General features: G+C 43.0%; 1 protein-coding gene across 1 annotated transcript; it reads right to left on the minus strand.

Annotated features, from left to right (window-relative positions):
* Positions 1 to 263: 263 nt before the first annotated feature.
* On the minus strand, positions 264 to 17,716 carry LOC139479608 (receptor-type tyrosine-protein phosphatase eta-like). The gene is made up of 14 exons (XM_071262449.1): positions 17,650 to 17,716; positions 15,991 to 16,584; positions 9,491 to 9,563; positions 8,659 to 8,723; positions 7,536 to 7,612; positions 6,680 to 6,767; positions 5,631 to 5,704; positions 4,471 to 4,507; positions 3,760 to 3,857; positions 3,414 to 3,539; positions 2,557 to 2,708; positions 1,874 to 2,009; positions 683 to 810; positions 264 to 552 (listed from the first exon to the last, which is right to left on the minus strand). Exons 1-14 carry the CDS (start codon positions 17,714 to 17,716, stop codon positions 264 to 266), a joined length of 2,004 nt encoding a protein of 667 aa, XP_071118550.1.
* Between the last annotated feature and the right edge of the window lie 215 nt (positions 17,717 to 17,931).

Below are 17,931 nucleotides of genomic sequence, written 5' to 3' on the forward strand. Positions count from 1 at the left end.
AATAAATTATTAAAGACTGAAAGCAAAACTTTAAAATGTTATAGAATAATATACACAACATCAGATTATTTTAATCATATTTCGTCCGCCCTCTCTCTTGCTGGTTAAGGTTGTAAATGAGAAACATATACAAGATATGGATGGCCTTAAACGAAATTTACCAATACGATGCACTGCCCTACTTATCACTACACACGCACAGTATGAACAAAATATGTATTCAAGGAGCTCTGGAATATGTGGCTGAACGAAACGGTGACTTGTCACTCGTAACCTGTCTCCTGTATCCTGTCACTTGTACCTAACAGAGGCGACACCCAACTCATCCTTACTCCCTCGTCGTCCGTCTTCTCTTCCGGGCTCCTCTCCTCGCTTGTAATGTCTGTTTCACTAGGCAGCAAGGGCATTGTTTCACAGACCACGTCACAGACGTCGGGGAGAGAGGCCGCATCTCCACTTCTTTGTTGAAGCTGACGTGCCAAGTGATGGGGAACATTTTCATACAGGACATCTTCTTCATCACTGTCAATGGATGAAATGTCCATATTGACCCTAAAATCAAAATCAGCTGTACAGTACAATATTTTGCATTTAATTCACTCACTCACCCACTCACCCACCCACTCACCCCCACCCACCCACCCACTCACTCACTTACGCACTCACTCACTCACTCACTCACCTGTGCGTATTATTAAGCCGGTTCCAGCATGTCTCACACTGGATGTGTACTGGCTCCATGGGACGAGTGAAGGTCTGTTCACATTGCAAGGCATCCAGGAGAATGCTGTGTATGAATATATACTGCTCCTGAAAATACATCACACAAACTCAAACTTTCGAAATTTAAACGTGTCTCTTGAATAAACATAAAAAGTTGAAGTGTTGTACTTCAGGAATACAACATGCATATTGATCCCGAACCGATATTAATAGTGTCAGGACAACATAAAACACATGGTCAACATTTGATAATGTCGTCAATGACAGCAATTTAACCAAAGTCCTTGTCAGCATTAACATTGGAACATTTTTAGCCCGTTTGTTTTCTGTTAGAAGTAACGTGATAATATTATTCACTTTATAACGATTGTGGAGACTAAACAGTTATGTTGAATTTCACTAGGGTCAACATATATTAAGGAAGTAAAATAGGAAGACAAACACCGTCTGCCGTTGACCTGACCCTGTAGAGGGGCGTCACAGCAATGTTTGCCGCATGCATAACCATTGGTCACCTTCTACCTCTGATTGTACCAACAGTGTCACAGGCGAGAAATCTTGTGTAACGTATGTGGTCAAAGGATTCCCGTGATATTATTCTTGAGGTGTGATGTGGTTTTAAACGTGAACAAAAACGTGAAATACTCTTGATACCTCTACCTTGTTTCACAAAGAACATTGCATGCAGCTAACATGTCTCGAAGGATTTTTATTCCGAATTAGGGGGTACGGGTGGCCCAGTCGTCAAAGGCGCCGCGATTCTCTGTGCAGAGTTGCGTCCCTTGGACATGCCAGAAACCTATGATTGTGGGTTCGAATCCCGGTTCGCCCCAATTATGTTTCTAGGTTTGTCAGCACCATACCCGTGCTTGTGGGTTTCACCGATGTGGTAAACGTCTGACACCTGCATCACTTCGGGCTTTCCTCCCACATTAAGCTGACACGCCGTGATATTACTGTTAATAATAATGTTAAAAGCGGCGTTAAACCCAACTCACTCACTCACTTATTCCAAATTACCTTCTCTGATAAGGGATTAACACCTGCAGATGCTGTTTGTTTGTTTGTCTGTTGTTTAAGGCAGACTATATGTCATAAGTTCGCAGGACTTCAGTCAGACATTTTAGTAATCTTTTAGTAATAAACTAACTTTTGTCTGAACCATTTTCATCCTCTTCCTACGGAAGTGTTGCACACAGTTGTAGACACAGACTCGACCCTCGCTCCTCGCCTGGTCCAGTAAGTAGTCCAACGCTAAGAAAGTCCCAGTCCGTCCAACACCTGCACTGCATAGGGCAAGAAACACAATGAATACTTTGATTGGCATTTAGAAGTTGGGAGAGCATGAATACATGACACTTTTTAATGGAAAGCAACTTATTTTATTCTTTGTGCGACATTTCAGAGCTCCTTCTTGCTTCACCATTCACCTGATAAAGGAGCAAGAAGTAGCTCTGAGACGTCTTACAAAGATTAAAATAAGTTGCTTTCATTAAAAAATGTCATGTATTCAACACAATCAATTGCTTCAGCAAAAACGAACCTGCATATTCGTCAAATCCATTACTGTGTGAAAAGTGTGGATCGTACATATTGATAACAAAAGTCAATGCCATATTCCATTTGACAGAAGAACTATTCCAAATATATTAATTCAAGAACTTTGAATCATTGCAAGTTACCAATTCTGACGACAGGTGTAAGCATATGCTGTCGCTACACAAGTTAAGGGCAATGTCATCGTTAACGATTAAGTTGTGTTTGTCTACTAATAAGATACATACGTTTTTCTTATTGTACGTGAAATAGATATTTGGAATAAATATCTGTTACCTGCAGTGAACCACTAATGGCCCTGACAGTGGTAGTGCCGTGTCCTTCACTACTTTGTGGAAGTGTAATAGTGCTGTAGTGTCCTTGGGAACCCCGTGGTCGGGCCACTGGGTGAAGTGGAACTGCTTGATCACTCTTGTCTCTGTACCTTCCTGTAAGGACATAAAACAGCAACGCTTCAACCGGTGCGGAGAGCTCACTTGCATTAAATTGCTAGGGGCGGGTCGATAGGTTGTAGGCATAATTTGTACTATATGGCTAGTGAGTGGAGGGTGTAGCTATCCCGCCTACTATAGGACCAGGGGGTGGAAGGTGTAGCTCTCCCGCCTACTATAGGACCAGGGGTTGGAGGGTGTTGTTATCCCGCCTACTATAGGACCAGGGGGTGGAGGGTGTAGCTATCCCGCCTACTATAGGACCAGGGGTTGGAGGGTGTAGCTATCCCGCCTACTATAGAACCAGGGGTTGGAGGGTGTAGCTATCCCGCCTACTATAGAACCAGTGGATGGAAGGTGTAGGTAACCCAACGAGTATATGGCCAGGGATTGGAAGTTGAAGCTACCTACTATATGGCAGATGGTCAGAATCGGAGGGTGTAGGTCACCTGTCATCCAGATTGCCACGGAGTGGAGGGTGTAGGTCACCTAACTTCCAGAAGGCCGGATGTCCAGGGAGCTCAGAAAATAGGTCACCTACCTTCCATATGGCCAGAAACCTTCCAAAAGGTCACCTGTGTTCACAAAGGCCACGGGGCGGAGGATGTGGGTCACCTAACTTCGAGATGGCCAGGAAGCGGACGTGTGTTTCAGGTCACCTATTTCCATATGAACAGGAAGCCCTGGGTGTAGGTCACCTACCTTCCAGATCGCCATTGAGCGGAGGGTGTAGGTCTCATAGACTTCCTCTTTCGCGCACTGAACACTTATACTGCCGTACATCGTGGACTCAGAGCTGCAGAATGGCCAGTACCCGTAGCACTTAAACTGAGAGAATGGATGATATATTTATATATAGGGTTATTAATGTAGTAGTACTATTATTTGCTCATGATCCCTAATGTGATGACATGATGGCGAGTAAAGATTTTTGTATCGGCAGTTCAAAATATATTTGTACATGAACGTCGACGATATCATCACTTCATGGTAGGAGACATCTTGATTATTATTATTTTCACAAGAAGCTGACATAATGTATTCTGACCTTCCCCGACTCCATGAGGTTAGTAACCATGACAATCTTGGCGGTGTTCAGCTGCCATATCATCCTCCAGAAGTCGTTCTTTGTGTGTTCCAAGGGCCCTGTAGAAAGGTTTTCAAGGCTATCTATAGCAAATACGTTGCATGTCATTCCATGGCATTTGATTGGTTAACCAATCTGTCCTGTCCTTATGTTTTAATTCACCAAAACATAATTAAATCACGCCCACTGGCGGGCTTTTGATTCTTGATTGGCTTATAATAGAATGGGCGGGGCTTGTGTTGCATTTTAGCGCTAAATGATGTCACCGATTTCGTACTTTTGGTTTTTGTGTTAATGGTGAAATAAGCAGTCTGTCAAGTAATTATTGTTGACGTATTTATTCAAATGAATTGACTTAAATATTTTTTAGCGTTTGTGGAGTTAGAAACGTTAAAACCTGTTAACACGTTTATATGAGGCCATAAACGCAAGAAATATTGAAATGAATTCGTAACTATATCCATATAAAAGCGAAAAAAGAATTCCCGTAATGACATGAGTTAGTTGTTCTGTTCCGATTGACATGAGTATTGGCATAGTCATATTGAACTAAGAAGACATTTGAATGTCGACTTAGTAGGATAGACACGAGTATGTCCATTGGCAGTATTATGATATGTGTGGAGATGAGGAAGAAAGTAGTTTACCAAACCCATGAAAGTCTCCACGTACCTTGGGTTGCAACATAGCGGGTCTGGTCCATGTATCCCTGTGGGGGATGGAATCTCCATGAGTAACTGTGTAACTCCCAATACATTATTAAGCCAGTTTTGTTGAGCTGTTAGCATTATTCCAGTGATATCAGACCGCCTCCGTGGTCCAGTGGTAGAGCGTCCGCCCGGAGAGCGGAAGGTCCGAGGTTCGGTCCCCGACCGCGTCATACCAAAAGATGTTAAAAGATGGTACTTGCAGTTACCCTGTCTGGCGCTCGACATTAAGGGGCTAAAACAAGGACTGGTCGGCTCGGAGTCAGTATACTGTGTCTGAGTAGGGTATTCATGTTAAACTGTGGCATGGTATCTCAGTGGGCTATCACTATAAACTTTAAAGCCAATTTCTCCTCATCTCACCCCTAGTAACGCCTGGGGACACGTTGGCCAAGTCTTCTAAGACACCGCGATTCGCTGTGCAGAGTTGCGTCCCTTGAACACGCCAGAAACCTATGATTATGGGTTCGAATCCCGGTTCGCACCGATTATGTTTCTAGGTTTGTCAGCACCATACCCGTGCTCGTGGGTTTCACCGAAGTGGTTAACGTCTGAGACCTGCATCACTTCGGTTTTTCCTCCCACATTAAGCTGACACGCCGTGATATAACTGGAATAATTTTAAAAGCGGCGTTAAGCCGAACTCACTCATTCCAGTAACGCGTAGGCGAGATTAGGGGAAATTTGGTTTAACGTTGCGTCCAAGATTATTACACTTATATGGCCACGTGCATGCGCGTGTCTGCTTGTACTAGTCAGCACTGATGCCGATTTATAGAGCTAGCTCACTGAGATGTCGTGCCGCAGTTTAACATAATTACCCCATTCAGACACAGTATACTGACTCCGAGCCGAGCAGTCCATGTTTTCGTCCCTTAATGAGTAATGTCGAGCGCCAGACAGGGTAACAACAAGTACCATCTTTTGACATTTTTTGGTATGACGCGGCCGGGAATCGAACCCCGGACTTTCAGCTCTCCGGTCGGGCGCTCTACCACTAGACCACGGAGGCGGTAACTGTGGGTAGCGGGTAGTGATGCCGGTCTTACTAAAAACAAGAACCACACTAAATACAAGAACCACACAAAATCTAACAAGAACCAAACTAAATTCTTCATAACTTACATCTATGTAGGAGGCGTTGATGTAGTCGCTGTCATCTTCATTTTCAATCTCAAGGGGTACTCGTGTAGCATCAACTGTAAATACCAAAAATAACATCTTATGCTGTTTTTGTGGCAGGATTGAACTGTTTCTCTGCAATAACGGCGATAACAATAGCAGTTGGCGGGACACGCATGTGTAACAAGCAAATGGGACATGCATTTTATCAGATATCTATCCGCCATGTCTGTTTGATGCTACTGTTAAGGAACACGTGACATGGAGACTATTTCGAAAATAGGGTGATAAAGCTGAACAACATCAGAGAAAAGTACTCCGTGTGAATCTGTATGTTTTAGATATGATTAAACCTCGAAATTGAATGTGAAGTTGAAAACGTCAACGCCAGAGACCAGTCTCGATTATCCACCAAAACAGACTCAATTTGGCGCAGAGGTGATGTGATGTGAGGTGAGGTGAGGTGAGGTGAGGTGAGGTGAGGTGAGGTGAAATGGGGTTTAACGTCGCGTCCAAGATTATTACACTTATATAGCGACGTGCATGTACGTGTGTGTGTTTGTGTGGCTGCTTGTACTAGTCCGGACTGATGCCGATTTATAGTGCTAGCTCACTGAGATACCATGCCGCAGTTTAACATGAATACCCCACTCAGACAAAGTATACTGACTCCGAGCCGACCAGCCTTTTAGCCCCTTAATGCCGAGCGCCAGACAGGGTAACAACAAGTACCATCTTTTAACGTCTTTTGGTATGACGCGGCCGGAGATCGAACCCCGGACCTTCCGCTCTCCTGTCCGATTTGGCGCAGAAGCCCAAACAGTGAATATATAATTATGGATCGCTGAAAAAATGGTGATGACACCTGGAGTTCGCGAAAAGGCTCAGCAAGCATAGATATCAATAAACTCCAATTTCGAACATTTACTCAAAGTAGAAGTTCCATAACGAACCGCAAAATTCTACCTATCTAAGATTGATTAAAGTAAGTATAAATTTCTTTTGTAAAATGACTCTTGATAAAGAGTACAGCAGGATATATAATTACATACATGGAAGGATATCTTTGTATCTGTTCTTCCCTTCGTTTTCGTCCAAGGAGGCACAATCTACTGGTTTTATATTTGAAGAAGGCAGTTTCTAAAACAGAAACATAATAGCTTGTAGTGTTTACAGCCGCAGAGAGCAATATGTCATGGAGAAAAATGCTTGAATATTGACTTGGCAAAAGTTGGTCGGGTTTGAGACACAGAATCAGCCGAGTCATACAGCACTCCCCGATCTATATATTAGGGAGTTCCATGTGCAGGTATGTACCTTAAGGTCCTAGGTGCCGTTGTACAACACAACCTTAACGCTACGACTGTCGTAAGTCTATGATATGGTATGGGAGTAACGATCACCTTAGCGCTAAGATCGCTTCGTACAACGGCACCCGGGTGTGTGGTTCGAATCGCACATCCATCCTATGTTAAGATCCCTTGCTGATAAACATTATATTTGCACCAAGGACGTAAGCCTCCAAATTTTAGCAGCGTTAACCACAGATCATCCACTCGCCATATGACAACACATTATTTTTTTATCGTACGGTTGAGTGAGTGAATGAGTTTGATTTAACGCCGCCTTTAACAATATTCCAGTTATATCACGGCGTCTCAGCTTAATGTGGGAGGAAAGCCCGAAGTGATGCAGGTCTCAGGCATTTACCACTTCGGTGAAACCCACGAGCTGGTATGGTGCTGACAAACCTAGAAACATAATCAGGGCGAACCGGGATTCGAACCAACAATCATAGTTTTCTGGCGTGCCCAAGGGACGCAAAACTGCGGCAATTAGACGACTGACCCCCCCCCCCCCGTGCCCCTCGTACGGTTGATGATATTTAGAACCTTGAAGTATACCTACTTTAAACTCCCCCTCCATGACCTCCTTCGACGTGTCCCCGTTCAGCTCATCACACATGTCCCCGCCTAGTGTATAGACTGGAAGATGAACATATGATTAATATGTACCGAATGCACACTTAGGTTGCATGTATACATTCGTTTGCAGAATTTACGTCTTATCCTAATGTTAAATCTCGTTATGTGTCTTACATTTTCCGGTCACGAAGACATGCAGATTAACATGTATGTAACTTCGAAAACAGTAAAATCCCATTGCATGCAGTAAAATCCCAGTTACATGACACCTGTCATCTCCCCGGGGCAAGGGCTTTAACTGACTATTAAAGTGCAGTTTCTACCCTTGCCGAACTAGGCTGGAATTCCGGAGTTACATTTTGGCTGCATTAACGAGTCTTTGCATGGTCCAATCAAAATCGCGTAACGAACTAGTCACATGTTTCGTAAACAACATAGATTTCAACATGCAGATTTCGGTCGACTGGGCGTTGACAGATATTTTGCAAATCTTTTCATGTTTTTAATCAAGGTGCTCGAGTGATCTGATGCACTTCTCGGGGTAAGACCAATGCAAGTGATATGAGAGGGGAATCTGATTGGTCAATAGGAGGGACATAGAAGGGACATAACTCAGGAGGATGGACACATGTCACACTGTCCTGTCCATCTATGAATCCAAGGAAGTCGATGTAAGTGATATTCCATGATGAAACTTTACGTGAAATAGGCATAGTTCTGAATTATATTCCACATGCACATACATGAAACTACGCTTATAACGAACACGCTTATAACGAACTGACGGATATAACGAACTTACATTTTGTCCCGACTTTTTGCTGTAGTTATGCTGTATATATGCGTGTAAAGAACTACGGTTTCTATGAACTAAAATTTGTGGTCCCTTTGAGTTCGTTATAACCGTAGTTTAATGTATTTTGTTCAATTGGACCTCGAACATGGTGGGAAATTAAATTTTGCACAAATAGGTTCATAAGATACATTTTATCCCTTTGGTGACAAAATCCTTTGATTGGGTTAATTTAGGTAAAATGAACTCTCAAAAGTCATACTTACACCATATTGATTAGTTTAGATCGATTGTCTATTGGCTATATTCTTACCCGAACACGATGTGTAAGTTGGATTAGGAGTTCCTTTTTGGTTCTGCTGTCTTCCTTTGCGTCGCCTTTGTTTGAAAAAAAGGCACTTGGTATTCTTATAATCGTGAAATCCGCAAGATGATAAATAAACAAGACAACGTAAAGCGCGATCCCTTCTTCGTTGCGGGGTGGGTCCTGTTGAGCGTGACACGCATCGGGCTGACGATAAAAGTTCCATAAATGGTTTCAGGGACCAACATGGAACGACATACCCTTAATAACATGTTCCCTACTTTATGTCGCCTTGACGGTAAACGGTCATTCGTAACCGCTCGCCCCTTTCCGTAACCTGCAAGAAGACTCATTCCCCTATCGATGAATATAATGTGCGAAAATACGACAAACCAATCAGAATGTGCGTGTGATTTCAAGTTCTTCGTCAAAGAATCCCCCAGAAATCATTTTTGATTTTACATATGTCTTGCATCTAAAAATATACCCATGACACAGTTAAATATGTTCAATCATACTGTATAACTACGCATGTCCAGATGTGCTTTAAATTGCATCTGAAATATATAAAATATATGGGAAAATATATGTGAACCATTACGCAACGAGTTGACAATTGTTTTAGGTATGCCCGTTTGGGCTAAGACAGAACCCGGTCTCAAAAATGGCCACGAGAGGGAAACGAGTCGCTATTCGGCTTGTCCCGGAATAACACGAGTTGGTCACGAATGGGTGAACGGTAAAGCATCCAGTGAGGCTTATATTGATGTTATTCTGCTTATGGGGGTGGTATTCTCTAACTGGAGTCTTGGAGTATACACGAATACAATGAACTGCGCACCTTCTGTACACGATGACAACGAGGATGAGGATGGCGATGGCGGCAAGTACAACATACGTGGCTCCAGCGTTGGCTGAAACAAACGTGTTCATTACATACCGGTCAGATGGTCATGATCAAGTCACAGAATACATGCACAAATATATCTCGTATGTATTGGCCTCTCGCTAACAGCTGTGGCTGTCTGCTGGTCATTTAAACAGTGATTCAGTATCTAAATATATTGACTCAAACGCTTTGGAAGACAATGGCAAAATAAATGCGTGTGTGTCTGCGTATATATGTGTGTCTGCGTTTGTGTATGTCTACCTGTACATGTCTGCGTTTGTCTGTGTATGTGTGTATCTGAGCTTGTGTGTATGTGCGCGTATGTGTCTCTCTCTGTATGTGTGTCTGCGTCCGTGTGTATGTGTGTGTCTGCGTATGTATGTGTATGTCTGAGTCTAATTGTATGTGTGAGTATATGTGTCTGCGTCTGTCTATGTATGTGTGTGTGTGTGTGTGTGTCTGCGTATGTGTATATATGTATGTCTTCGTCTTTGTGTATGGGTGCGTATTTGTGTGAATGTGTGTGTGTGTGTGCCTATTGTAATTAAACGAGTCCTACCTAGCAAAAAAGCGTCAAATTACTTGAGCACCTTGATTATACACATGAAAAGATTTGGAAAATATCGATCGTAGCGTCACCCGTGGCTATTACGAGTTATGTCCATTCAATGTCCCTACTAATGACAATCAAATTCCACCTCTCGTATCACATGCATTTGCTTCAAACAAAATGGCGGCGCCCAGTCAAGGCGATCTGATCAGTAATCAAAACCTATATTGTGATTTAACGGGTTTTACTTCGCGAAGTGTATCATATCTCGTGAGCACCTTGATTAGAAACATGAAAATATTTGGAAAGTATCTGTTTACGACGAGTGAGCGTCACACAAGGATCACTGGGTTGTTGTGTATGTAGCGGCCATAAAATTTCCGAGTCCCGTGATGCGATTCGAACCACCGACCTTCTGATCCGAGGTCGGACGCCTTGTCCACATGACCAAAGAGGTTAACCCCGTCGGCAAGCTGACAATGTAAGGATGTCATCTGTGGGACGACTCCACGCCCTGATAATGCTCCCTCGTCAACGAAAGTCACGTCCCGGGCCGCATAGTATGGTACTGAGGCTTATTTTCCTCAAATGTAATATGAACATGCTCAGCCCCACGTTGGGCGCCAATGTAGCGGCCATAAAATTTTCGAGTCACTTCACCAAAGAGGTTAACCCAATCAGCAAGCTGACAAGGTAAGGATGTCATCTGTGGGATGACTCCACGCCCTGCTACATGTACAACGATGTCATATGAATTAAATTATAAATTTGGGACGCTGGCAGTCTTTCTGATCATCGAACTGCCAGTCAGTGTCTTGAGTCTGTTTCCGGCATACCAAAGACATCATTACAGGCATGTCCACAAGAAGGACAAAGGCCAAATGAAACCCGCCAGACCCTCTAGACCCTCTTGACCCTCCAGACCCTCTTGACCCTCCAGACCCTCTGGACCCTCAATACCCTCTTGACCCTCTAGGCACTCAAGACCCTCTAGACCCTCCAGACCCCTCTAGACCCTCTAGATCCTCTAGACCCTCTTGACCCTCTAGGCCCTCCAGACCCTCTAGTCAGAAGAATGTTTGCTCCTTCAACAGCATTTGGAACTGTACACAGTGCGAACTAGTTTACACTCTGTTCTGTTGAAAAAAGCAAATTATACACTTAGGGGAACACGAAATATAATGTAAATACAAAGTATTAAAGATAACATCCTGTGACGGAACGTTTATGTCTGAAAACACTACCTTCAGTTTGCACGTGCCTCACACAGTAGCGCCAAACACATCTGCAGGTGTCATTCCTGATTTAGACACTTTAAAGGAAGGTCGATTAATCTCTGCGGACCATTATTTCTGTCAATTATTGATTAACTTTGCACTTCCCTGATAGGCGTGGTCGTGTCTGGCGACGTCGAAATGAACTTCAAGCCAATGTCAACCTGAGATCTCATGACAGTTGTCAGGTGTCATTATGACCGACCGAACCCCACTCCATATTGTGCAAAGAAGGTACCATCTGTAACATCGGGTCAACATACTGACACCTTTTGTTGTCCCCTTTGCGAGGCGTTTTCAGGACGAGAACGCCCTCGATCACCGTGCACTGATCGCCAATGCCCACCTCCAGCAGCACACCATCCATAGAATGCCTGGAACGTGTACGTCAACGTCATAGGCCGCCGACGACGATGGCTTACCTGGGCAAGGCGCTGCAAGAGGAGTAGGACAAGCTCCCTCAAATCGCTATTGGGACACTCACATAAGCAGTATGCTCGTCTAGTGAATGGATGTTAGACTAATCGTGGCGGTATTTCGCACTACTGATCCAGAAACTTCAACTTTGAAATTTCCCAACTTCTCCCTATCGCGGGCGTTCATAACATCTACTGTCATACATCACTACAAGTTGTAATGTGTTCCCAGTTTGTTCATTATTATCATAGAACTATTACTAGGAAACCAATATATGTTACAATTTTGGAAATTCTAAGTTATTTCTGAGTATTCCCTACCCTTTTGAAGAGTAAATTTATGGAATGTGTGCTAATGGATGGGTATACGAACAGTAAGATGACTACACCAAGCGATCGTCCATGTTTCGTCATAAACAGTACTTAGTAAAACGAATTTAAGTTGTATGAAACGCAATCAAAACGCCTCTACCATAACTGTCATATACGAACCTACACATTTCTATCAACGTAAATAACTGTATTTATTAAGTACCTGCTATGCCACCAACAACTTTAATTATGCCTCACTGTAACCCAACCATAATACAAACAATGCATCCCTGTAACGCAACCATAGCTGGCACAATACATCCATGTGACGCGACCATAACTGGCACAATACATCCCTGTAACGCGACCATAACTGGCACAATACATCCCTGTAACCCGACCATAACTGGCACAAAACATCCCTGTAACGCGACCATAACTGGCACAATACATCCCTGTAACCCGACCATAACTTTCACAATACGTCCTTGTGAACCGATTATAGCTCACAATGCATCCTTTTAAAGCGACCATAACTTTCCCAATACATCACTGTGAACCCATTATAAGAGTCACAATACATTCTTGTAAAACGACCATAACTTTCCCAATACATCCATGTGAACCGACTATAACAGTCACAATACATCCTTGTAAAGCTACCATAACTTTCACAATACATCCTTGTAAAGCTACCATAACTTTCACAATACATCCTTGTAAAGCGACCATAACTTTCACAATACATCCTTGTAAAGCGACCATAACTTTCACAATGCATCCCTGTGAACCGACTCTAACAGTCACAACACATCCCTGTGAACCGACCATAACTCTCACAATACATCCCCGTAAACTGAGAAAAACTGTCATAATATATCGCTGTGAACCGACTCAAAAGTGTCACAATCAATCCCTGTAACCCGAATATAACTCTCACAATACATCACTGTCACCCGACTATATCTCTCACAATGCATCCCTGTAACCCGACCATATCTGGCACAATACATCCCCGTCAACCAAGTACAGCTGTCACAATACATCCCTGTGAACCAACTAAAAGGTGTCAAAATACATCACTGTCACCCGACTATAACTCTCACAAAACATCCCTGTAACCCGACTAAAACTCTCATTATACATCCCGGTGAACCGACCATAACTGCCACAATACATCCCTGTAAACCGACTATAACAGTCACAATACATCCCTGTGAACCGACCATAACTCTCACAATACATCCCCGTCAACCAAGTACAGCTGTCACAATACATCCCTGTGAACCAACTAAAAGATATCAAAATACATCACTGTAACCCGACTATAACTCTCACAAAACATCCCTGTATCCCGACTAAAACTGTCACAATACATCCCTGTAACTCGACTATAACTCTCACAACACATCACTGTAACACGACTAAAACTCTCACAATACATCCCTGTGACACGACTATAAATGTCACAAAACATCCTTGTAAAGCGACCATAACTGTCACAATACATCCCTGTGACCCAACAATAACAGTCGCAATACATCCCTATGAACCGACCATAACTCTCACAATACATCCTCGTAAAGCTACCATAACTTTCACAATACATCCCTGTGAACCGACTATAACAGTCACAATACATCCTTGTAAAGCTACCATAACTTTCACAATACATCTCCTGTGAACCGACTATAAGAGTCACAATATATCCTTGTAAAGCGACCTTAACTTTCACAATACATCCCTGTGAACCGACCATTACTAACACAATAGATTCTCGTAAAATGAGTAAAACTGTCACAATACATCCCTGTGTACCGACTAAAAAGTGTCACAATACATCCCTGTGACCCTACTATAACTCCCATAATACATCCCTGTAAACCGACTATAACTGTCACAATGCATCCCCGTGAACCGACCGTAACTCTCACAATACATCCTTGTAAAGCTACCATAACTTTCACAATACATCCCTGTGAAAAGACTATAACAGTCACAATACATCCTTGTAAAGCTACCATAACTTTCACAATACATCCTTGTAAAGCGACCTTAACTTTCACAATACATCCCTGTAAACCGACCATTACTAACACAACACATCCTCGTAAACTAAGTAAAACTGTCACAATACATCCCTGTGACCCGACTATAACTCCCACAATACATCCCTGTAAACAGACTAAAACAGTCATAATGCATCCCTGTGAACCGACCATAACTGTCACAATACATCCCTGTGACCCGACTATAACAGTCACAATACATCCCTGTGAACCGACCATTACTCGCACAATACATCCCCGTAAAGCTACCATAACTTTCACAATACATCCCTGTGAACCGATTATAACAGTCACAATACATCCTTGTGAAGCTACCATAACTTTCACAATACATCCTTGTAAAGCTACCATAACTTTCACAATACATCCCTGTGAACCGATTATAACAGTCACAATACATCCCTATGAACCGACCATAACTCTCACAATACATCCTCGTAAAGCTACCATAACTTTCACAATACATCCCTGTGAACCGACTATAACAGTCACAATACATCCTTGTAAAGCTACCATAACTTTCACAATACATCTCCTGTGAACCGACTATAAGAGTCACAATATATCCTTGTAAAGCGACCTTAACTTTCACAATACATCCCTGTGAACCGACCATTACTAACACAATATATTCTCGTAAAATGAGTAAAACTGTCACAATACATCCCTGTGTACCGACTAAAAAGTGTCACAATACATCCCTGTGACCCTACTATAACTCCCATAATACATCCCTGTAAACTGACTATAACTGTCACAATGCATCCCCGTGAACCGACCGTAACTCTCACAATACATCCTTGTAAAGCTACCATAACTTTCACAATACATCCCTGTGAAAAGACTATAACAGTCACAATACATCCTTGTAAAGCTACCATAACTTTCACAAAACATCCTTGTAAAGCGACCTTAACTTTCACAATACATCCCTGTGAACCGACCATTACTAACACAATACATCCTCGTAAACTAAGGAAAACTGTCACAATACATCCCTGTGACCCGAATATAACTCCCACAATACATCCCTGTAAACAGACTAAAACAGTCATAATACATCCCTGTGACCCGACTATAACAGTCACAATACATCCCTGTGAACCGACCATTACTCGCACAATACATCCCCGTAAAGCTTCCATAACTTTCACAATACATCCCTGTGAACCGATTTTAACAGTCACAATACATCCTTGTGAAGCTACCATAACTTCCACTATACATCCTTGTAAAGCGACCATAACTTTCACAATACATCCCTGTGAACCGATTATAACAGTCACAATACATCCTTGTAAAGCTACCATAACTTTCACAATACATCCCTGTGAACCGATTATAACAGTCACAATACATCCTTGTGAATCTACCATAACTTCCACAATACATCCTTGTAAAGCGACCATAACTTTCACAATACATCCCTGTGAACCGATTATAACAGTCACAATACATCCTTGTAAAGCTACCATAACTTTCACAATACATCCTTGTAAAGCGACCATAACTTTCACAATACATCCCTGTGAACCGACCATTACTAACACAATACATCCTCGTAAACTGAGTACAACTGTAACAATACATCCCTGTGACCCGACTATAACTCCCACAATACATCCCTGTAAACCGACTAAAAGTGTCACAATGCATCTCTACATTATCTTTTAAAAGACGTAATTACGAGAATACAGTCGTCATTATGAAATCAAAAGTCGTAATTACGATTTTTTTCTCTCATAATTACGACTTCATTCTCGTAATTACGACTTTTAAAGAGAAAAAACAACCAAAATACCAATATGGTCCTAATGGGATTACAACTTACCACTTGACGCCCCCGTGTCTTTGTCACATCCAACGCTACAGTTGCAGGGACAGGAGACATCGCACTTGTCCCCTGTGTAACTTGGCTTACAGCTGCCACACTCCTCCATGACTTTATCACATCCACCTCTACAGTTGGGGGGACAGGTATCATTACAATATGTCCCCGTGTAACCTGGCTCACAGCTGTCACACTCCCCTGTGATCCGATTACATCCATCTGTACAGCTGGAGGAACAAGGTGTTCTACAGTGTGGACCGTAATACCGGGGATCCTGACATGGTCCTGTACAACCATCACCATAACGTTCACACTGTGTGCAGGCTGTAGGACAGTTCACACCACAGTTATCTCCCTTCTTGCCGGCCACACATCCCTCTGTACACACAACACGGGTGTTGTTCATCTGACAGCGAGAGTTGAGACAGGTGTCTGGACAGTCATGTTCACACTGTTTACCATAGAACCTGGAGTCCCGACACTGGAGACACTCTCCAGATGACGTCACACTGACACAGCGAGGTAGACACACACCGTCAACACAGGTCACGTTGTTACCGTCACAGTTGCTGCATGGTGTGCTTGCTGAGGATGCTGTGATATAAATTGGTAGAACAATCATAGATACACACATACAGAGTTAAAAATGATATAACACATTTCTTAAAACAACAAAATACATGACAAAGTAACTGTTATCGCCCTTTGGACAATGCACACTTTCTACAATTATTAAATCTGTTGTTTCTGATATCTTACTAAATGTTAAAGATAAACAGAGCGGTTACTCTTGTCGAGATACACTGCCGGGGAAAAGAAACAATACACTAAAAAATTGGATTTAATCTAAAACTTGCAAACGTTACTAGGCTGAACACAGACACTTGCTGTGACATAATCACTGACCGCTTCCGTGGTGTAATGGTAGAGCGTCCGCCCAGAGAGCGGAAGGTCCGGGGTTCGATCCCCAGCTGCGTCATACCAAACGACGTTAAAAGATGGTACTTGTTGTTACCCTGTCTGGCGCTCGGCATTAAGGGGCTAAAACAAGGACTGGTCGGCTCGATGTCAGTATACTGTGTCTGAGTGTGGTATTCATGTTAAACTGCGGCATGGTATCTCAGTGAGCTAGCACTATAATAGCGGCATCAGTCCGGACTAGTACAAGCACACACACACACACACACACACACACACACACACACACACACACACACACACACACACACGCACACACGCGCGCGTGCGCATGCACGTCTCTATATAAGTGCAATAATCTTGGACGCGACGTTAAACCCCATTTCACCTCACCTCACCTGATACGATGCATGAAGTATGGCCTCTGATACCCGTATCAAATACATCACCATCGAATAACCATTTCTTGTTTGTATAATTATTGCCACCCTAAAACCAACATTAGTGTATACTTGCTTTTGCTGGCCAGCTAATTTCAAGTACAGTAGGGGCGGTTGGGTAGCCTAGTGGTTAAAGCGTTCGCTCGTCACGCCGAAGACCCGGGTTCGAATCCCAACATGGGTACAATGTGTGAAGCCCATTTCTGGTGTCCCCGCCGTGATATTGCTCGAATATTGCTAAAAGCGGCGTAAAACCATATTCACTCACTCAAGTACAGTATATTACGTCATTAAATCTTACTGCATGGGATCCTTGGACCAATCAGGATGATTACAGCGGACAAGGTAGCGAGCCACGTGGCCTGCATTCTATCCCCATGGACACGGCGTCGACCTGGATGGTAAACAATACAGAGATGTTCCATGTACAGCCTTGTCTCCACTCATACGTGTATGCTGGAGAGGGGAGGGGTACAGGCGCCAGGTAACCTGCAACAGAGTCACACGGTCAAGTGTATCGGTGCTTTCCTTTTGGAAACCTAATACCGATTTGGGCGGTGTTTATAGATTGACGACTGGCCCA

Source organism: Haliotis cracherodii, unplaced genomic scaffold (assembly GCF_022045235.1).
Source record: "Haliotis cracherodii isolate W230 unplaced genomic scaffold, xgHalCrac1.p SCAF_4, whole genome shotgun sequence".
NCBI classification, from domain to species: Eukaryota; Metazoa; Mollusca; class Gastropoda; order Lepetellida; family Haliotidae; genus Haliotis; species Haliotis cracherodii.